Source organism: Acinonyx jubatus, chromosome B3 (assembly GCF_027475565.1).
Source record: "Acinonyx jubatus isolate Ajub_Pintada_27869175 chromosome B3, VMU_Ajub_asm_v1.0, whole genome shotgun sequence".
NCBI classification, from domain to species: Eukaryota; Metazoa; Chordata; class Mammalia; order Carnivora; family Felidae; genus Acinonyx; species Acinonyx jubatus.
This window is the reverse complement of record NC_069386.1, coordinates 133,992,269-134,015,695: the sequence shown is the minus strand read 5'-3', so window position 1 is coordinate 134,015,695 and position 23,427 is coordinate 133,992,269. Positions and strand designations below refer to the sequence as shown.

At 41.5% G+C, this 23,427-nt stretch overlaps 1 protein-coding gene and 1 pseudogene across 20 annotated transcripts in view; one reads left to right on the top strand and one right to left on the bottom strand.

The window, feature by feature from the left end:
- Nucleotides 1-23,427, bottom strand: part of UNC79 (unc-79 homolog, NALCN channel complex subunit) — a 315,670-nt gene that overhangs the window by 62,886 nt on the left and 229,357 nt on the right. For 18 of the 20 annotated variants that reach the window (XM_053224882.1, XM_053224883.1, XM_053224884.1 and 15 more), the window contains 6 exons: nucleotides 19,151-19,258; nucleotides 15,777-15,893; nucleotides 12,910-12,993; nucleotides 8,266-8,368; nucleotides 5,886-6,026; nucleotides 2,999-3,037 (listed from right to left, as the gene is read on the bottom strand). In XM_053224882.1, coding sequence (XP_053080857.1) covers nucleotides 2,999-3,037; nucleotides 5,886-6,026; nucleotides 8,266-8,368; nucleotides 12,910-12,993; nucleotides 15,777-15,893; nucleotides 19,151-19,258 — 592 coding nt within the window. The remainder of the gene's footprint in view (nucleotides 1-2,998; nucleotides 3,038-5,885; nucleotides 6,027-8,265; nucleotides 8,369-12,909; nucleotides 12,994-15,776; nucleotides 15,894-19,150; nucleotides 19,259-23,427) is intronic. The other 2 variants (XM_027066504.2, XM_053224872.1) reach the window with 1 other exon arrangement.
- On the top strand, nucleotides 9,205-10,160 carry LOC106980839 (60S ribosomal protein L6-like; annotated as a pseudogene).

Here is a 23,427-nt window from a genome sequence, read left to right as displayed (position 1 = left end):
TTAGCATTACACTCTCCAGTTCTATCCACGTTGCTACAAAAGGCCATATTTCATTCTTTCTCATTGCCAAGTAGTATTCCATTGTGTATATAAACCACAATTTCTTTATCCATTCACCAGTTGATGGCCATTTAGGCTCTTTCCATAATTTGGCTATTGTTGAAAGTGCCGCTATAAACATTGGGGTCCAAGTGCCCCTATGCATCAGCACTCCTGGATCCCTTGGGTGAATTGCTAGCAGTGCTATTGCTGGGTCATAGGGTAGATCTATTTTTAATTTTTTGAGGAACCTCCACACTGTTTTCCAGAGCGGCTGCACCAGTTTGCATTCTCACCAACAGTGCAAGAAGGTTCACGTGTCTCCACATCCTCACCAGCGTCTATAGTCTCCGGATTTGTTCATTTTAACCACTCTGACTGGTGTGAGGTGGTATCTCAGTGTGGTTTTGATTTGTATTTCCCTTATGAGGAGTGATATTGAGCATCTTTTCATGTGCCTGTTGGCCATCCGGATGTCTTCTTTAGAGAAGTGTCTACTCATGTCTTCTGCCCATCTCTTTACTGGATTATTTGTTTTTCAGGTGTGGAGTTTGGTGAGTTCTTTATAGATTTTGGATACTAGCCCTTTGTCTGATATGTCATTTGCAAATATCTTTTCCCATTCCGTTCATTGCCTTTTAGTTTTGTTGATCAAATATTGTTAAAATGTCAATACTACCCAAAGCAATCTACACACTCAATGCAATCTCAATCAAAATTGCACCAGCATTCTTCTCGAAGCTAGAACAAGCAATTCTAAAATTTGTATGGAACCACAAAAGACCCTGAATAGCCAAAGTAATATTGCAGAAGACCAAAGCAGGAGGCATCACAATCCCAGACTTTAGCCTCTACTACAAAACTGTAGCCATCAAGACAGCATGGTTTTGGCACAAAAACAGACACAGACCAATGGAATAGAGTAGAGACTCCAGAATTGGACCCACAAAAAGTATGGCCAACTAATCTTTGACAAAGCAGGAAAGAATATCCAATGGAAAAAAGACAGTCTCTTTAACAAATGGTGGTGGGAGAACTGGGCAGCAACATGCAGAAGAATGAAACTAGACCACTTTCTTACACCATTCAGAAAAATAAACTCAAAATGGATAAAGGACCTGAATGTGAGACAGGAAACCATCAAAACCCTAGAGGAGAAAGCAGGAAAAAACCTCTCTGACCTCAGCTGCAGCAATTTCTTACTTGACATATCTCCAAAGGCAAGGGAATTAAAAGCAAAAATGAACTATTGGGACCTCATGAAGATAAAAAGCTTCTGCACTGCAAAGGAAACAATCAGATCTTAGTTTAAACATCGCTCCTTAAGGGAAGCCTGTCTCTCCTCCCTTCCTCCCATTACCTAGACTACCTCAACTCTGCCTCATATACACCCACCCATCTCCCATCTCAGTAAACGGCACAGACATCTACCCAACTGTTTGGACCAGAACCTGGGAGTCATTCTTGCCTTCTCTCTTTCTCTCACACCCAACATCCAGTCTATCAGTGAATTCTGTTGGCCTGACTTGAAGAACATTTCCTGAATATATCCTTAATGGGACCTCTTCTCACTTTATTAGCTTGCACCTGCACCACTGAAATGAGCTCCACACTGGCTCCTCTGTTTCCACCCCTGACCCGCTTTCCTGCATGACCTATTTTCTTTTTTTTTTTCTTTTTTTTTTTAACGTTTATTTATTTTTGAGACAGAGAGAGACAGAGCATGAACACGGGAGGGGCAGAGAGAGAGGGAGACACAGAATCTGAAACAGGCTCCAGGCTCTGAGCTGTCAGCCCAGAGCCCGATGCGGGGCTCGAACTCACGGACCGCGAGATGGTGACCTGAGCTGAAGTCGGACGCTCAACCGACCAAGCCACCCGGGCGCCCCATGCATGACCTATTTTCAACACAGAAGCTGGAGTGATCTTTTCAAAACACAAGTTAAGTCATGTCGTACCCGCGCCCTGCCCCGCCCCCCCCCTCCTGGTTTCTCCCAGTTAAAGTCCTAACTCCTTACAATGACCTCCTGGGCCCTACCCGGCCAGCCTCACCGTCACCTCGTCCATCTCCTCTCCTACCCCTTCTCCCCACTCACTCTGATCCAGCCTGCCTTAGTCCTGTTCCCCAAATATCCTGGGTACTTTCCTGACTTACACTTTTGCATTTGCTGTTTCCTCTGTCTGGAACATTCTTTCTATAAGTTGCCACCTGGATCACTCTCCCCCTTTTTCAGGTTTTGTTTGAATACCACTTCCTTAAAGAGGCTGTCCTTGACTGCTACTACATCCAAAATACCACCTCTGGTTGTTCTCTATCTCCTAGACTTAACGGATTATTTTTCATAGCGTTTAGCACTGAATGATACTAAGTTACATGATCAGTTTTCTTGTTTGTTAATTTGCTTATTGTCTGCCTCCTCAACTGGAGCAGAAGTTCCAGGAGAACCAGGCTTGCTGTTTAGTTAACTGGTACCCTCAATTCCTAGTGGTCACTCCATAAGTACTTACTGAATAACTGAATGTTATATGGTCTCCCTATACTTTTTGTTCATAGCACTAAGCACTGTTTACAATCATACATCTGCGCAAATATTTTCTTCTTGTTCACCTCCCAGGCAGACTGTAGGCCCCACAAGGAAAGGAATCATGTCACTTTTGCCCCAAGTTGAAACCTAAGTACCTGGCACAGTGCCTGCTACAGAGTGGACCTAAAATAAGTACTGTTGACTAAAATGAGTGCATGCATGAAAAAATAAATCAATAATAAAATTAAATGGGTGAATGCATGAGTGGGTGAATGAACGAATGAATGAATAAAGGCATGCACAGAAAATGAATGAATGCTCTCTGGGGCTAACAATATTCCCTCCGTGGTACACCCTCTGGTGTTTTAGAAACAGGATGAACATGCACAGAAGACAAAAAGAACGTGAGATTTGGGCTCACTTTGGCACCTTACCTTTCTGCTTGATTGGAAAAAGTAGTGCTGGATGCCAATCTAGGAAAAGCAAACAGAGTTACATGAATATCTTAAGTTTTCATGACGAAATGTATGAGTACTGCAGTAGGACCCATTGTGGCCCCAGTTCAGATGGGGAGACAAGAAAAACTGTTGGCAATTCCCCTGCTTATGGACAGAGCCACGTGGTGGTCAGTCTCCTGGGTTCAGCTTAGCCCAGTTCCTGAGACCTGCTTTCTGCACCAAATCAGATGTTTCCACGGAGATGCACAGAGTTAAATTTGGTTTAATATATCACCCGGCCAATCTACAAATTGGCCTTTACAGCCAGGTTAGACAGATAATCAGGACAGCATTTGACCCAGTCTGTCTCTTTACATATTAACTCAAAATTCATTTCTTTGTGTTCCACCTCTGAAACGTAACCACAAACTAACCACAAACTATAAAAGCCTCTCTAAGAGAGTAAAACAGGCAATAGGGGTCTCTGTCAACTAATCTGTCATTAATCAACTAAATGACATATTGAGAAGAGAAATGTATTAAGTAATCAATATATAACGTAATTTTTTGTCATTATATGGTTCATACACATGGAGATCTTCTATATGCATAGTAAGAAAGAGAATATCTAAGCCCACTAAATTGGTGGGTTTAGAAAAACGTGTCTTCATCAGTAAGACATTGAAGAAACAAATGAGGAGATGCTAAAGAGTTGATGTATTTAAGACCACAAGAGAGCGCCCAGGCAAGAATGCATCTGGAGAGGAGGGTCTAGCAACCCCTAACACAAGACACAGCTCCCCGTTGCTTTGCTTAATGACACCACAACGAATCAATAAGCGCTGGCAAATGAAATAAACAGTCATTAAGGGTGCGGCAAATGCAATCTTGATGGCTATATCTAAAAAAAGGGGGGTGGGTAAATTTTAAGGGGGAGCTAAGTAGAGAGCCAGCTACAGAATCACAGACAGCCTTGGGTGATAAATGCTGAGCTTACATACATACTCTTAGAACATCCTGGGAATAGTTCCTGTGGGACTAACACAAATAAACTAAGTGTTCGTAAATCCACATTACCTCATCTGGAATTAAGGCATGCAAGGAAGCCCTGAATCAGGTGATGACTGAATCCATTTCCTGGTAGGTTTGGAGATCAGGCTTAGGTTGCTAAGCACTGTGGCAGCTGCTTTAAGTGCTCCCCACCCACCCCCACTTCTCCTGCTAGTCTACCCAAAGGAGGTAGAGATTTAAATATATGTATATGTGAGCAGGTAAAAATATATCTGCTACTGTTTTTCCTTCACTTACCTTCAAAGCTCACATCTTTACATCCAGCAGCTGGCAATGCTTGAACATGGTTTATTCTCATTTATGTTAAACAAAAATGAAATAAAACCCCTCTATATATCAATTACAACTTAGACCAGCTATTTCAAGGAGATGGTAACAGATCAGACCAATAATGCTATCTGACCTACATCTGAAAAGTACTGATGGTAAGAACCATGACCTTGCATAAATAAAAACTCTCAATTCCACAGCTGGTACATTTGTTCCATAATTGCTATGATTAGGTTAAAATCAAGGACGTAAATGAGATTAACTCATCTTTTCTTATCTATCTATCACCCACTGTTCATCACTGCACACTGGCTATTTCTAGGTATCAGAGGCACAATAGTTATACCATTTCCTAAGGATGTACACTTCCTAAGGACACTACGGAAAAATCTGGGGAAGGAATGTTAAGGGTTGAGGTTTTTTTTTTTTTAATGCTTTCCTATTTGTCTTTCATTTGAAATCAGCATTTCTTCTTAAAGAGAAAAAAAAGACCAACTTTTAGCTCCATTACAATTTATGTTCTTTCCCTGCCTCGAATACCAGGAATTTGCAGAATCCTGGTTTTTCCCTACCTCCTCCATAGAGACCTTCCCTAAGAAATTGTTTCCATCCTGAACTTCTATAGCACTTACTACGTGCACCACTCGTTACAGCTCTTAATCACATCCTATCTTGTATGGCTCCTCAGTTATTCCGTACATCACTGAGCTCTTCAACAACTAAGCCATAAAGGGCTTCAGGGCAAGGGCTGGGTCTAATGCCCACAGCCTGAAGCACCTGGCTTTGTGCCAGCACACACCAGAAACTTAATACATTCGTGCAGAATTTAATCCGGTCCTCTCCGATAAGCTGTGCATGCTAGGACTACAATTTGTTACTGAATGTGAACTTCACTTATATCCATGAAGCACGTCACTTTTCTTCAAAAGTCCTATCCACTAAGTGGAGTTTTCTTAACATGAACATTCTCAAAGTAGATTAAGTTTAATCTCCCTTCAGTGAGGCTTTCAGCCCAAAATATGTGCATCCTTCCCTTTTCTGAGTCAGAAGTGTGAAACTACACTCCCAACTTCCCCTCATGTGACAATGCTCCAAGATTTCAAAGTGCCTTGAGAACTCATCTTAAAATAGGTAAAGAAAGATAATAATATCTAAATCTTACAAATAATAATATCTAAAGAATATCTAATAAGAATATCTCAAACTTGTAAACTGTTTAACCATGAACTGTGCACAATTCTGAGTACCATTCTGCACACCAGCCTATGCAGTCATTGAGGGCAAAAATATTAGACTTTTCTTAGTGCAGTTTCCTCTAGCTTTATCCTGACACAGTGACATTGTGACTCATGACCAACACAGCTAGGGCATTCAATCAAAAGTTTGGTCCATTCAGTTTTTAACATTAATCTGCATTGATCCCACAAATATCAAACACCTATAAGGTTACTGAATGTTTTGCTTCTGAATTGATCGTTTTTATTTCAAGCTGTAGACTGAATAAGGCCCCTTCCCCCCCACCGAAAACACAAGTGATGTTCACCTTCCCACAGACTGCATTATATCCAGCAACAGCGGGGCTGCCAAGTCTGGGCTTAGGTGAATGAATGTGGAAAGGACCACAATGGCCAGCCCAAGGGTTTCCTCGTCATATTCTTCAAGAATGGCCCCACAGTCATGGCATCTGCAAAGAAAACAGAGGAACGCTGTCCACAAAAGCCGGCAATGTTTCCAAGACATAACAAAGTATATACAGCCATTTCTGGTGAGTCTTGGAGAAGTCCCCAAAGTCCCCGAAAGTCTGCTATTTAATGCGGTCCCACTCTCATAATCAATAGTAGACTCCAACGCCACCCTCACCGTAGACACAGAAACAGCACACACGGCGGAAATCAGGAAGGTTCTTTAAATCACTGAAAAGATTCAACTCACAAGCATCTGGCCCACAGTGAGTGCCAATCAGAATAACAGTTTGGAGCTTCTGGTTGAGGGATTTCGTGCATGTAAAGTTATTGCTAGAGATAGTAACTAGATATTTTTTTCATTTGTTGAAAAGAAAAATGCCTTAGGCACAAATGGAAGCTTTCCTAAACCGTCAGCTTGAAAAATGTCCCATTTGTGGAGGCAAGATAGGGGGGTTAAGCCAAGAGAACACTCTAGAAAACGTGGGGAGTCTGGATCATAGTCTCTTCTCTACCACTCACTCAGATCAGCCTTACGAGCTCCCCACACCTACTCAGTGTAGTGTGTAAAAACACAATGGCCCCTGCTCCTACGTGCCTTCCAACTTATTGCTCTTTGTAGTGTCTAATGTAGGTTCAATTTAGTTCATCTCAACCAAAGCCACAGCCCTTCTATTCAGCCGCAGCTAGTCAGCTTTACAAAGTGAAGGGGAAAGCCTCCTGGGAAGAGCCAGTGAACTAGAGTGCAATCACTAGCACAAACTTATTTAGGAACTTCCTAAATGCAAACTATATATATGAAGTCCCTGGAGGCGCCTGGGTGGCTCAGTCAGTTTAGTGTCCAACTTTGGCTCAGGTCATGATCCCACGGTTTGTGAGTTCGAGCCCTGCGTCGGGCTCTGTGCTGACAGCTCAGAGCCTGGGGCCTGCTTCAGATTCTGTATCTCCTTCTCTCTCTGCCCCTCCTCCACCCACGCTCTGTCTCACTCTGTCTCTCAAAAATAAATAAATGTAAAAAAAAAAAAATTAAATCATGAAGTCCCTGGCAAACAGACCTTTTTAAAAATAGAGGATTCACATTTGGAAGTGAGAAAGAAGAGAAACGGAGTGCACACAAAGATTGGGACATGGAGGAGTACACAAATGGGGACATTGTACTGAAGGAGGAGCCAAGAAGAGCCCTCCTCACGCAGCGAGGTGCTCCCCACGTGGACATTCCAAGGCAGCTCTTCACGGTGGACACCTTCACTTCTTCAGTAATGAACGCTGGCTGTGGCCAGCTGCACGGATCTTCACGCCGGCCCCTGACAACACACACTCTTCCTCCCTTTATCCCAACCTACCTGACATGCCACCAAACTTGGAATCCTGCAAGTCTTATTCTTTACCATACTCACTGAACAGGCACCTGTGTGCCAGGCAAGGTATAGGGAGCTTAGAGTATAAAATACAGAAGAAAGAGTCCCAGGCCCCTAAGGGACTCCTACTCAATTAAAGAACCCATGTGTATAAGCAACTAAATAATCAAAATACAATGTGGTAAGCAGTAGAATAGAGAGATGTAGTAAATACTATGGAGATTAGGACAATGGTATGATGAATTCTGCCTTGTGCAGTCAGGGACACTTTGCCTTTAGCTGGGTCCTGAGGCATGAATGGTTGTTCACCAGGCACAGAAAGTCCAGAGAGAAGGGCACCTATGTAATCACAGACGGGAGAACACATCAGGCATGCTCTGGGGAGGGGGCTGGGGAAAGAGCTCCCGGTGAGGAGTGGTAAGGCCGTACCTTCACAATCTAAAGGGCCTTTATTATGATCAAAGGCATTTGCACTTTATCCCAGAAGAAATCTGGAGATATTGAAGGCCGACAAACCGTGAGGTGACCTTACTAGTTTGGGATTCAGAGAAAGGATACTGCTGGCAGGATGGGAATAAGAATCAAGTCTCAAACTGAGTCCGATCCTAACAATCTGAACCTTCTAATAATCAGTAAGTGGATATTATTTGCATTTTTGTCCAGACTGAAAAGGAACGTGCCCTGGCAGAAACAGATGCTGTCCGTGCAATGAGACTACGTTTCTAAAACAACAAGCGCATATGAACACTTGTGGCTATGGCCAGTTGAAGAACACGTTATGACTTAAAGCACTGCATGACTCCTCTGGTGCTTTCTCACAACCATGGTGAGAGAACTATCAGACTCTGTAAACACGGGGAGCGGAATGACTGTGTGAGCTTACTTGTCTGTCATCACCGTCGGCTGCTCGTCGGTGAATTCTTCGGGTGCCGGCACAAACATACTGACGATGCTGGGCGCTGACAGCAGGCTGGATTTCGTGGCGCCTGGGTGAGCAGCAATGAGACACCTGGTGAATAAAGGTCTGTTTCTGGGGGCCAGGAAAAGCCCCATCCTCCTCTTAGAAATCTTCCCAAGATCACACGGGATATGACGTGATCAGCAACACTGCATTGTGGTAAACCCTCAAAGGTAAAATGAATTCAAGAAAGACTGCGATTTGTTTCTGTTTGTAGGATTTCAAGAGCTAGACTCCTAGCTCCCCCTTTGCCTTCTGACTTGGAGAACATCAGAAAGAGCTCAGGTGTACCAACAGGGGACGAAGACAAAAGTGGAAAAAGGGGGAAATCTATTCAAGGGCACCCTCAAATGAGTTACAGCCCTTATTTTCTAGGCATAAAGGGAACATGTCCTTATGATCCTACATTTCCCGAATTACAAATGTGTACCAACCCTAAAATGCTGCCAATTTGAGAAGAGAATAAGATCCCAGAACTCTACTTAAGTAAGGGGAGGTGTTTGAGCTATCAAATATCAGAACAGCTTTCTACTTTGGAAATTAGTATCATAAGCCCTGAAGCAAAAGACTTCATTTTTCAAACTGAAATATTTATGAGTGAAATATCAAGTGTTTTGAAGGAATCATCCAGTGACTTCAGCTAATAAATACTGGAGTTTAAAACTTTGGGTTTTGATGCCTTCAAAGAAATCTAAGGCAGGAATCTTGGCAACATGCTCTAGTGATAAGTACATCTAAAGAGCCAGTTGACCATTCTCTATTAAGGAAACCACCAGTGCTGGACTGATTCTCCAGGAACAGTGGAAACGAGGCACTCCAAGAAGAATCTCAAAGGAACAATCCAGGATAACGTCACATTCTGCAGACTGATAACTGGGACTCAAGAGTTTTTCAGACAGCAAAGAATGCAGAAAATCTCAAGGGCCATTAAAGAATCTATTTCTCTTCTTTCCTGTCCTGTAAGATGGCGGATGCAAAAGCTGAGAAGCCAGATACCAAGAAGAAGAAACCTGAAGCAAGGAGGCTGATGCTGGTGGCAAGGTTAAGAAGGGCTAGGTGGCAAGACTAAAACGCCAAAGAAGGGGAAGCCCTGTCCTAGTCAGAGGAGTTGGAAGATATTCCTGATCAGCTATGTATTCCAGAAATACCACATACAAAAGGAAGTATTCAGCAACTAAGTCTAGGGTTGAAAAGGAAAAGAATGAGAAGGCTCTTGCTGTTGTTGCAAAACCAGTCAGTGGTGACAAGAATAGTGGTACCCGACTGGTTAAACCTCACAAAATGCCTAGGTATTATCCTACTGAAGGTGTGCCTCAAAAGCTGTCGAGCCACAGCAAAACCCCTTTCAGTCAGTACATGAGGAAACTGTGAGCTAGAATCACTCCTGAGACCTTCTTGATCATCCTCAGTGGACACCACAGAGGAAGAGGGTGGTTTTCCTGAAGCAACTGAGCAGTGACTTGGTATTTGTGACTGGACCTCTGGCCCTCCATCAAAGTTCCTCTGCATGCAACATACCAGAAATTTGTCATCACCACCTCCACCAAAATTGGTATCAGCAGTGTGAAAATCCCAAAACGTTTCATTGAAGCTTACTTCAAGAAGAAGCTGCATAAACCCAACACCAGGAAGGGGAGATCTTCGACACGGAGGAAGAGAAATACAAGGTTATAGGGCAGCGCAAGGTTGACCCAGAAAGCTGCGGACTCGCAAATTCTGCCAAAAACCAAAGCTGTTCCTCAGTTTTAGGGCTACCTCCAGTCTGTGTTTCTGTGTTTTCTTTCACAAATGGAGTTTATCCTCACAAATCAGTGTTCTAAATTTCTTACAAAGAACCTAATTAAATAACTGATCCATTTACAAAAATAAATAAACGGGTTCTCATCCAGAATTGGTAATTCAGTGCTGAAAAACAAAACAAAATTGTATGATCTTCCCATAAATAGGAGAAAAATAATGATTCAGGGAACTGGTTTTGAAAAGAAATAACGTAAAAATTTTAGAGACCTAGTGAAGTAGGCAATGTATTTCAATATGAGGGAGAAAAAGAAAAAGGGCATTGAAGCCTTTGAAGAATCAAGATGCTTCCACACTGTACAGACTCCCTTACCTGATCAAAGGCTACAAAGTATGTTTATGAGAAGCAGGAGGCCCTGTAGACCCAAACAGCAAAGGAAAGTATCTAAAAGCATCTTTATGTCACTTCCAAATGTCCCTCATGGGCATCTAATTTTACTATGATATTTAACAGATATTTCTGAGTAACATTCGTTCCTACCTGTACCCAAGTGTATCATTAAAAAGGATCTCCAGTTGTTCTCATCAAGATGGTGCTTTGAGTTGAAGCAACGGTATTTATGATTGTAGCATAACTATAAACTGATGGATAATAGAAAAGGCAAGAACTGGGCCAAGATAAAAGGTGGCATGATTGATCATTAAACACTAAGGTAAACAGCACAAAGTCACTTCAAGTAACCAAAACACAGAAGGTTGAAGTCCAATATTCCACATCTCTTAGACATTGACAGCCATGCCTACCAGATGCCAAAATGCCTGTGCTAAAAGTAGAAAAATTCAGCCCACAAGATGGTGATATAGACACAGTTTTACTAGGAATGAGAAATTGAACAGAAGACCATGGGGGAGGGGAAGAAAACAAAATGGTTAGAGAGGGAGGGAGCCAAAACATAAGAGACTCCTAAAAACTGAGAACAAACTGAGGGTTTATGGGGGGTGGGAGGGAGGGGTGGGTGGGTGATGGGTATTGAGGAGGGCACCTATTGGGATGAGCACTGGGTGTTGTATGGAAACCAACTTGACAATAAATTTCATAATAAAAGAAAAAGAAAGGAAAAAAAAAAACCTCTTGAGTCAAGGCTTTCAGAAGATTATTACCAATTACTATTAAATAGAAATCACAACTCAAATCAAGAAAAGGGATGGAATCAAAGTCATGTGGGTGGTTTCAAGCCAATTATTACCCAACACAAATGCCAAGACAATAGCATTTTTAGTGTTTTTGACAATAGCATTGTGAAGTTGCTTATTCACGTGACAACACAAAGTATGTCATGCAATATTTATGGCAGTCATCTATAAACGATATTGGGTGCTGGCTCCCATAAGGCAACATTAGCTGAATCAATGGATTTCTGAATATTGCTAATAATATGGGAGCAGACTAATGTATAAAAAGAAGGTGGGAACCATAAAAGGAAGCTATAAGACCTCAGTTACTTTTTGTTAGAGCTGAGTTACAACTAAGTGTGTAATATTAAAGGCAATCCCATTATCCCCCAGTTGTGGGCAATACTTCTGGATAGTACCACTATGGTTCCCTTATTGAATACCCAAAGTGCACTCTATATGGAACTGGGAACAGAACTAGAAGGTTCTCAGAGACTTGAATAAAGAGAAGACTTCCTCCAAAGACCAAACCCAAAGCTGGAGATTTTGACCAAAGCCCCTTTGGGAATCTTAGAGATAGGGATATTATAAAGGTGTTGGTTTGTCTCAAAGCACACATGTACCCATCAGTCCCTTAGCTACATCAATGGACTTCTTCAGTTTACTGTGAAAGAGACTCACTTTCTGTCTTTGTTCCCATGACCTCATTCCGTTTTTGCTGCTACTAACTTGGTCACTGGACCGTGGATAAGCACCAGAGTTGTTTGACCATCCTGACTTCTGTTCATAAAAGCTTTTCCTAGGCCCGTAAGTGAGAAGGGTCTCACCGCATACAGGGGCTAAAACTGCTACTCATTGCCCAATGAATATTAGCAAAAGCCAAAGATAAATGTCTCCTCGTTCCTAAGGAAAATTAGAAGAATGGTATGGTTCTGAGTGATATGGTCCTAAATAATAAGTCTGCTTGATTTAAGGAGCTAGCTAAGAGATGTGGTCATAGTTCATTTGTTTGTTTTTTTATTTTTATTTTTTTTACAAATGATGGTGAACCTTGCTTTATGAATTGAAAAAGAACGAAAGTAATGATTAACTAGCCATGAGATGAATTTTGAAAATACATATTCTGATGATCTTGGCACAGATTTATCTTCAGCTTCCTCCTATGAGCAGCATAAAGCCCAGTGTGTATTTGGTGCAATTTCCAATTTCAGATTTCAAAGAAGCTATTCATCTCTGATCTCAGCATTCTAGAATGAACACAGATAAGCTAGACCATGTTCAGAGAAGTTACACAACAATGCAGACACCTGACATGTATTAAGAGGAATACCAAAAGACCCAGGGACAGTGGTCTAGAGAAGATTGAGGGAATACGCAATGCATGGCTCTTTTCAAATGTCTGAAAAATCATGTGCGGGACTAGACTTGTTTTGTGTGGCCCCAACGGTTAGAAAGTCACCCTAAGGAAGAACTTTCTGTCGATAATGGTCAAAGATGAGGTGCCATGCATTCCCAGCCCCTGGAGGTATTTTAGCAAAGGGTGTATCCACTCTCTGGAGCTGCTGAAGAAGAGCTTTCAGCCCCCACTGGGGGACCGGGTGATTGACATACACAATGTCTTCCAGCTCATCCAGTCTGAGATTCCACAGCTCAACTAACCTCTCATTCTCAATGGTTGTCCCTCCAGGTCAGGGTTTAGGCACATCGGCACATTGCATTGGCGTTTCCCGGGCTGTATCTGTTCTGTGGATAAATAGAACATTTCAGTCTTCAGTGTGGTCAATTTATCACGACTCACAATACAGAGAATTTAACAAATAATTTCTTGGGGCCGTTTTTTTTTGGTCATTGTTATTGTTGATTATTGATATTTACAGGAAACATCCTAGATGTTAGGGGAGGGTTGTCTGGGCTTTCACTACAAACCTTTCATTCAGGTATATGAAGTGCAATTAAAAGCAGGAGAGCATCTAAAACTGCCCCCCAAAAAGTGCAGATTTTCTACCTCCTCACCAAGAAAGCTCAGATACTATCATCTCTTGATATGAAATGAAAAAAAAAAAAATAAAACCAACTGAAAGGCTAATGTCACAGCCATGAAATAAATGTATTATGCAACTCAGTAAATATTTAAGTGATCATTTGAGGCAATGGCCAGAAAAGTCATACAGAAAACATGTGGAACTGGTAGCAAGGACATGGCAGATGTTTCACTGAGGGCTGGGGAACAGGAAGAAGGGAACAGGGGAAGAAATGGAGGAGTGGTGCTTCTGGAACACTTGTTTCCTATGAAAGATGAGCCAAAGAAGCAACCATTGGATGTGCACGGATGGAGAAGAGGCAGGTATTCAACGAGCAAGCAGGTGCATGCTGAGGTGAATCGATCATGACCCAGGTTTTAGACTGCCTTTCGCAGTGTCTACGTGATTAGACTTGTTCCTCTGGGGACCAGTGAGTCACTGAGTCGACACGTGTAGTATAAAGTGGCACACCACCTAATACCGAACTCTACATTCATCGATTCTCCCGTGGTCTTAGATGCGGGGAAAACTTTTTGTGGCACTAATAAAAACAGGCGTATTGAGATGACGCTCCAGTGGGACTTGGTGGCTAGAGAACCAACTTGGAGAATGGAGAACAAGCCCAGGAAAACGGGTGAAAGAAATTCAGGCAGCATGTCAATGGTGAGTATTAAGTGAGAAGCCAGAGTGATGTGAACAAGGCTGAAGTTTGGCTGAATGTGAAACATTCAGTTAAGTGGGTTATTTGGCATCATGTAGATTTTCTAAAATTAAAATTTGGGTTTGACATTGAGATCTTTTTGCCTTTTTATAACTCTACTAAGTCAATCAAACTAGGTTGCAGTTGTAGTCTGAATCTGGAATGGTTAGCTTAGACTGAGGTACTTGCTACAGAAAACAGAAGCATGGTAAAATAATCTTCAGAGCCCCAGCTCAACCTACCAAAAGTGGGGGGTGGGGGAAGCATTAAATTATCAGAGAACTAACCAAACAAATGCTTCCATTCTCAGTTAATCACATAGTTTCATCTCAGTAGAGGGAGAAACAGAGGGGCACCTGGGAGGCTCAGTCAGTTAAGTGTCTGAGTCTGGATTTTGGCTCAGGTCATGATCTCATGGTTCATGAGTTCAAGCCCCACATTGGGCTCTGCACTGCGGGATTCCCTCGCTCTCTCCCTTTCTCTCCCTCTCTCTGCCCCTCCACCACCCCCACCTCACTCTCAAAGTTAATAAATAAAGAGAGAAACACAGTCCTCTCTGGTGTGGACAGAAAGACTCCACCTAGACCCAGTCAACTGTCAAGGCTGGTTATCCTATCTTTCTCCTTGTCTCTCTTGCCTGTTGGCTTTGGGCCATTACATTTTTCACTACCACTTACCACCAAAAAGAAGATAAAACAAGAAACCTTTAAAATGTTAAGAACCCTTATAAAGGCCAGGAGAGTTGAAACTATTGGTTAAATGTAGGCTTGGGTATGGTGTGGGGGCCTAATTTATCTAGCTCTCCTTTTCGGAAAAAAACAATGGATGGGGTGGGGGAGATAAGATAAAATGTATGTGATGATTATAGTTTTGAAAAAATGACAGTATGTCAATATTCTCATTTTGTAGACATGATAATTCTCGGCCATAAGGAAGGATATTGAAATAATAATCTCATATAACTATGGCCAGAAAGTACTAAACCAAGACACGAAAATAGTCTGGTACAGGTGTTGGTCCCCAGAGCATACCACTGTAATAAACTGTATCACTTTCATAGTGCATGCACGTTGCAAAGTGCTTTCACATATGTCATCTTGTAACTCAAATGGCCCCTGTGATTAGAAAAGAGAAACACGAAAGGCAGGCACTCAAAAGAGCAGGCTTGCAAGTAGTACGTGCTCGGAACGTGGTAACAAAGTTTAGAAAATGCAGAGTGATCATGTTTAAAATAGATATGTCATGGCAGCCAGTTCTTACTTTAAAATTGAGGTTAGATGCAACGCCACTATATAAGCATGAGGGTGTCCAACCTGGTGGCCCTGCCGACTGAAGTACAGAGCTCATATTCCCAAACCTACCGGCGGATCATGACATCGCTAAGCTATGTTGTTAGTATCAGTATTAGTGCTAATATTCCCTTATTTGGGGTACTTTACAACATAGAGAATATTGGTAAACTGGTGTTTCTGTTTGTTAATCTGCATTATAAAATCATAATTCCACTCCCTTCTATAGGCATTTACATCGTTTAACCCCCAGATAGGTAACCTAATATCCGGAATCTGGGTCTTAGAGGAGAAAGAGTTGGACCAGCCTAAACGGACAGACAGGTGGCTCTAGAGAACTGGGAAAGTTTAAATGGACTTATTTATTCATTACCGTAGGTTTAAAAGAAAAAAATTATTTGAACCACAAAACACAAGAGAAACATCTAATCCTTAACACGAGAGAGCAGAGGGGACACACAGAAAGTGGCATTAGCTGATCTGAGAGGTAAAACAAGAAGAAAAGGCTTGACCCACCAGTGTCCCAGTTGCTGATGTTATGGGGGGCGCTAGACTGATGCTCCAGCTGTCGCTTCATTAACTGGCTCATTGTTAGAGCTCCCAGGGATCCCCTTTTCATCTGCCTATACTGAGCTATATGGAGGAAATTAGGACATCATTACTAGGGGACATAAATTTCCACAGCACACAAAGGCTCTACAAATCCATATAGAATCTTAATTGAATCTTTATTGGCAACTTGTAATTGTTCAGCAAATTGTATGCTCTTGTCCGAGGCAAAAATTAAGGCACATTGCTATTCCCGGTGCCTTTCTTCCCTCAGTAAAGAAAGAAACAGTGCCTATGAGCATTTATCTGTAGTCTGTAGAATACCTACAGTTGCAACAATGTGGTTATTTTCATTTACTTTTTCATTTGTACACTCTGCCTTGTTCCAGAAAGGATTCAAGGCATATAATACTACTTTGAATTTAAAGCTTAACTTCTTTTAAAATGGAGCCTGTGCATCCATAGTTTAAGGCTCCATTATATCCCCGTAAGGTGCCCATATATATGTGTATACATGTATGTTTTGGACTAAAATGACACATATCAACCCCAATTTTTAGAGAGGGAAATTGAAGCAAATGAAATTATGTTACTTGGGAACCAAGTAGCAAATGGGGTGGTCATAAAATCAAAACATGTTGACTCCAAAGTCAATGCTGTTTCAATCTCTGTGTGAGCCTCTGCCTACTGTTTGGGAAATGTGAATCGAATCACATTCCACAGGTGTATTCCAGTACACATCTTTGTTTTAGAAAATAATGGTAATATTTTTATCCTGCGATTTAAGCATTGACAAATGCCCCACCAAAGAAATGTCAAGTTATGAGCATTTCCAAACCAGAAAAACAATGAAAAAACACTCCTTCCAGTAGACTGTTGAGTGAAAAAGCAACTTGCCTCCTACCCTCCTATTCCTCTGTCAGTGTCCCCATCGGTCTCTGCCACCAGCCCAGTGAGAAAAGCAGAGAATCAGTGATGTGCCTTTTCTACATGATCCCAAACTCCTGGACATTTGAGAGCATGTGGTTATTCACTCTCTTATGAGGACAATTTCAGAAACCAAAGTTCTGAACTGCAGGCCCTAGAAGGGGATGGTAGAAACCGGGATGAGTGGATGGCCCCTGGAAAGCTTTAAATGTTATACCCAGGCTTCACAATCACCATACCAAGACGGCAACTTGGTGAGATGTGAAATCAATTATAACATTTTGAATATAATTAGCATGCTGTTTGATTCATGGTAGTCACGGCATGGTTAGCTACAGAAGGATCATCTAGCAAACTGATCCAGAGAGAGGGGTGTGATGGGAATTCTTGTGTCTTGGAATCCATGTCAGCTAAATTCACCAACATGGGAAATCTCTGATTCTTGTTGACTGGCGGAATTTACAATGTTATGACTCACTGGAAATGGTGCAGCTTCAGGTAAAATACAAAAGCAGAAATCTTCTAGAAGGCTTAACCAATTTAAAAATTAGCATGCTCAAAAGAGGACTTAAAACCTCTAGTGATTTCATAATTTCTTCAATTCTCAGTTGTTCGTAAAGACATCAGAATTCCCTGAGAGTAAAAACCCTTAATGTTTAGCTCCGTGTGTGGGGTGCCTGGCATGACGCCTCCAAGAACACACCAGCAAGAGCCATCTAATACATGCTTTTAATGGAGAGGAGGAGGAAGGTGCAAGTGTAATGACGCACTATGCTAACTCCAAAGAAGCCAGATTCAGTCATGACGTTAGGATCATGAGACAGTGGATACACTTATTTTACGACACATTTAACTAGCACTCAAGTCAAGCTGACTTAGCCACCCTATCCCAATTTATACCCAACTTGGAATTCTAATTAGAATTTGCTATCTTCTTTTTTTTTAGATGACTCATGTAAATTAGGAGGAGAGAGAATACACTTGCATGATTTTAGTATGTGGGCTTAAAAATGGGCGTTTTATTATGTTATCAACAGACTTTCATGACAAAAGAGCAATTACATTCAGAACCAGCTGTCCTTCCCTGCTACCAAAAGGGCAAGTAACTGTCACTTGAAAACACTTTCTTAGAATTTCTATAACCTCTATTATAAGTGAATTTGAGTTATTCTAAGGCAGTGGGTTATACCAAAAAAGAGCACGGACTTGCAAATCAAACAGACCTAGCATCAATCCCTGTCTCTATCACTTAGTAGCCACCTGACTTTAGGTGAGTCACTTAGCCTCTGTAGCCTCTGTTTCCTGGTCTATAAAATGGGGTCAATAATACCTGCCATGCGAGGCTGATGTAAGGATTAAGTAAGATAACAATGTATATAACCATTTGGCACAGCGCCCAGCCAAAAGTACCAAATAAATGGTGGCTATTATTACTACTATGACTATAAAATCCTTGAACAAGGGGTGTCTCTTATTAATTCACCTTTGACCCTCAGTCGCAAGCACAGGGCCCGGCACCTGGCAGACAATACATAGTTGGTGAATGAACGAATGCATGAATGAATGAATAATGAAGATGACGAGGTTGTTCCATACTACCAGTCCAGCATTTAAGTTAGGATCTTTATTTGGTTTTCAGGATCATCCTCATTTAAAAGACAGAGAAAAATTAACCAGCTCCTCAGGCAGTGTTCACATGGAACACAAAATAGGCCAGCGCGTGAGATGAGGGCTGGCAGGAGCCTCCCATGCTAGAGTCCCTTCACTGGCCCCACTGAGCCAGGTGGGCACCTTACTGTCACTTCAACGGAACTCATGCTCTTCAAGGACCAGATCTAGGACCCGACCACAGAAGGCAGTTTCAAAACAGTTGCCTCCTACAGATCCTGTAGAATTTCATGCCATTTGTATTTTCAGATCCAAAAGGGCTAGATTCAATCATGACACCGGGATCATGGTATATCTGCTACATTTATTTTATGATAATTTAGATAACATTGTGTCAGTGATGGAAGTGATTCAAATTGAACACAGGTGTTCAATGTAAAATTCTGTCACAAACAGTGCTTTTCGTTTATCCCGAAACTAGTTCCGTGCCTTAGGTTTAGGCTACTCACACACAATTCTTATTTTATTTAATTATGAAATTTGGTGATTAATCCATAACAAATTAGGATTCTTGGCCAATCAGTAACCGTAGTGATTTAGCAAACACTTGAGATATTGATGAAACTGAGCCCACGTCTCAGGATCTCTGAGATCTTACAGCAGAGTGTCTGTCACCCAGGAAGCTAACACAACATGTATAAAGAAAAAACCCCGCCAATACCAGGAGTGTGAAAATTGAAAACAATGCAGTAGTTATTGCTCCAAAATCAATGTATACTTGAAGCGATCACCAAAGGGAATCTTACTTGATATTGAGGAATGGCTACTTGTTTCTGGCACCCCTGCTTCTAATGTTGGGGCAGATGAGGATTCTCGTGGCATTTCCAAAGTTGAAAGTCCTTTAGTAGAGGGATCTACAAACAGAAACATTATTTACAGCTCAGGATATCGAGTAAAAGCAAGGTCAAGAACCTTTTCCATATCTTTTCCCTCTTGCCTAATACACCCATTCAAATCATTCTGTATGTTCTGGCCCTGTTAATTACTTTAACAGAATTTTATATACACACTGGTTTCAAAATTCCGCGGAGAGTTGCTTCCACATTACCCTCTGCATCTGTGGATATGCCTCCCAGAGATTAACAACAGAGCAATTACAGAGTTAAAGCTCCAAGCATGCCCCTCCCGCATATCCTCAAGCAGGTTACTTAGCCTTTCCAGCACTGAATTTCTTTTCATCCATTACCTAAAGACGGTTACAGTTCATTCCACCATTCCACTTCATCCTGGCAGTATCCTACTCACTAACTATATCTCAATTATACAGACAATTCTTCCTCCAGAAGATCTTCGAGATACCCCCTTCCCCCCAAAAATACAAGCCAAAATATGGGTCATGTGATCCTCTTTCGTAATCCCTGCACACCCTGTCCTTAACCTTTCCCAAACTTAACACACTATAATGGAATTCTCTATATACTTGTCTATAACCTTTGCTAAGCTGTAAGTATTGCAGAGCAGAGATTGTATCTAACTTGGAATAAACAGTATTAACTCAGGTTTTCTATTTTATTCGTTGCGCAAGAAACAGACCGTATCATGTGCTCCTTCTGTTTGACAAACGTATCTAAGAGGAAATATCTTCTGCGTATAGTATTGTCTTCTCAATCTATCAGTAATGGGAAACAAGCTGTTCCACATTATTCTAGGTAAAGATGATCCTTTAAAACTTGATAGTTTATCATAACAAACCCCCTAAAATTCTTCACAAACATCTCTGCCACCTTAAAGCAACACTATATACTGAAGAGTGAGCAGCCTGGTGTTACCCTATAGGCTTCCATGAATGTTCCATGCTATCACCTGGGGGCGCCCCTCCTATATGGCTTCAAGTTCTCAAGCTTCACGGTGATTCGGTCCCATTCTTTTTATATTGTCAATTTTTCTCTTGTCCAGGGTAAGTCACCATACACTCATCCATATGTACATCTGAGGTATGCAGATGCGAGTCTATTATTAGATGATCACTAAACTTGTAGGGAATGAAAGTAAAATTGATCCTGGGTGAGATCCTGGGAGGAAAATTTTCAAGCACTGATGCTAGAACATCCGCTTTTTGACTCTCAGAGGTCTTTCTGAATAGATATGATTGCCAGATTAGTAATTTCTTGATTAAAAAAAAAATAAGTATAACTGTTACAGTGTTTCCTGCACCCTCTTGAGTAATTATGCACAAAATGACTACCTGTTTTAAATTACCTTAGTCACTAAGATATTAGAGATTAGGTTATTACTTTTCTCTTAGGTATTGTCCCCAAACCTCTAGTGAAAAACATGCACAATCAAAAAATAATAAATAAATTAAATAAATAAATAAATACACATACATACACAATCACCTCTCTTCACCCTCATCTGCCTCTGTTTTACGTATGCCTGCTACCACGGCACCATAATCCTACCAATAATATAGAACAAGAAAGCTTAAAGTTCATTTTCGAGAATTCTTTGAAAAGACCATTGAGACTTTTAGAGTTTTGCTGTGCTTATTGAAATCTTTGGTGTATCTCTAATTTTAAAGAAATGTAATTTCTTTACTGTAAGGTAGTTGTTAATAATTGCTAGTGTACAAAGATTTCATAAGCCAGGCAATTTTTGCTCAATCTTAAATCATTTTACAAAACCTTCCATTTGTATACAGTTTAAGACATACAACAAATATTTGAATAGACCTATACACTTAGCTTAAAATATTTTATTCAGTTTAAAAAAATTGTTTTAATGTTTATTTTTGAAGGAGAGAGGCACAGAGCATGAGCAGGGAGGGGCAGAGAGAGAGAGGGGGAGACACAGAATCCAAAGCAGGCTCCAGGCTTTGAGCTGTCAGCACAGAGCCTGACGCAGGGCTTGAACTCACAAGCTGCGAGATCATGATCTGAGCTAAAGTTGGACACTTAACCCAGTGAGCCACCCAGGTGCCCCTTTATATTTTTATTCAGTTTTTATAGTGATGTGTAGAAAATGGCATAACCATCCGTTCAATCATCAAAACATTTGCCAAAGCTGTTAGGCACTTGATATACAATCAGTAAACAAACCAGGCAAGAATCCTTGCCTTTGGGAACTTTCATTTTAGCGGGGAGAAACAGACAATAATTAATACACATAAAAGTAAATTTTAAGTTAGAAGAGTAATTCTCTGTAGAAGAGAACCAGAGAAGAAGGGATTCCAAGATGCCAGACAGGGGTGGAAAGGTGGGGTGTGGTCCAGGCCTCATCGGGAGCCTGGTGTTTGATCAAAGGATCAAAAGAAGTGAGAAAGTGAGCTGAGCAGACATGTGGGGAAGGCTGTTTCAGGCTGAGGGAACAGCCAGTTGTAAAGACCCTCAGGTGAAGCTATGTGGGGAGGGCTCAAGAAATGGCAGGAGGATTTGCAGAACATGGATGGAACTGGAGGGTGTTAGGCTAAGCAAAATAAGTCAGAGAAAGATACCATATGATTTCACTCATATGTGGAATTTGAGAAACTCAACAGATGAGCATAGGAGAAGCGAAGGAAAAATAAGATAAAAACAGAGGAGGAAAACCATAAGAGACTCTTACATACAGAGAACAAACTGAGGCTTCCTGTGGGGGGATGGGTTAAATGCGTGATGGGCATTAAGGAGGACACTCTTCAGGATGAGCACTGGGTGTCATATGTAAGACACGAATCACTGGGTTTTACTCCTGAAGCCAAGACTATACTGTATGTTAACAAACTTGAATATAAATTTTAAAAAAAGAAATGGCAGGCAGTCACTGCAGCTGGGTAGAAGCAATGTGGTGACAGAAGCACAAAATGAAGTCAGAGAGCTAATGAGAATCAAGACCACACAGCACTTCAGGAATATAAAGGACCTAAGCTTTTACTACGGAGGAAATGGGGAGCCACTGGAGGGTTATAATCAGAGGAATGGTATAATCTCATGTTTTAAAGGCTTGCTCCACCTGCTGTGTTGAGAAGATATGAAGACAATAAGGGTAGAAGGTAGGGGATCAGTTAGGAAGCTACCACCACTGACCCAGGTGAGAGGTGTTGGTGGCTCAGGGCCAAGTGGAAGAAGGGGAGATGATAAGAAGGGACCAAATTCTGGGTATGTTCTGAAGGTGGATTAAGGTGCCCAGACAAAATAGAGGATGCCCAGTTAAAATTTAATTTCAGATAACCAACAGATAATTTTTTATTATGAGTACATCCCGTGTAATACTTGATAGATATGGCTCCAATTCTTCACTCCTCCCTGAATCCATGTCCTTTGTCATGTGACTTACAAGTTCCTCCCTCATAAGAGGCAGGGTATATTTCCCTCCTGATTCGGGGTTTGGCCAGGTGATTTGTTTTGGCTAATGAAATGTTTGCAGGCATAGCATGACCAAAGGCTTGAAAAGCACCTGTGCAATTAGGCTTGCTGTCTTGTGCCTCTGCCATCATCATGAGAGGATACTCCTGAGCTCCAAGACTCCCAGGAGGAGGTTGGCCACCCAGCTCAGCTCAGCCTAGATTAGCCAATCCACAGTAACCAATAGACTGTCCAATTAAATAAGTACCCATTACTTATCGCTAGATATTGCAGAGATTTTATGCTTGTTACACAGCATTCTTCCAGCAACTGGCAACTGATGGAGTTGTCTCAGCATACAGACAATATGTAAAATCATAAAACTAGATGAGATCACCCAGAAGAGTGGGTGTAAACAGAGGACTGAGATTGTAGGGCACTCCCTTATTAGGGAGATAAGGAAGAATCAACAAAAGAGTTTGACAAGGACTGACCCCTGAATAAGCAGAAAATAAAGATAGTATGGTATCAGAGAAGCCAAGTAAAATGGGGAGAGGCGGGTAAGAGCTTAGAACTTACCACTGGTGACCTTGTCAAGTGATGTTTGGGTGAACCACTGGGGATGAAACTTCATAGGAATGATTAATTCTTTAGAAAAAAAAGAGTGAGGGGTATCTAGGTGGCTCAGTCAGTTAAGCGTCCAACTCTTGATTTCAGCTCAGGTCATGATCCCAGGGTCATGAGATTGAGCCCTACATTGG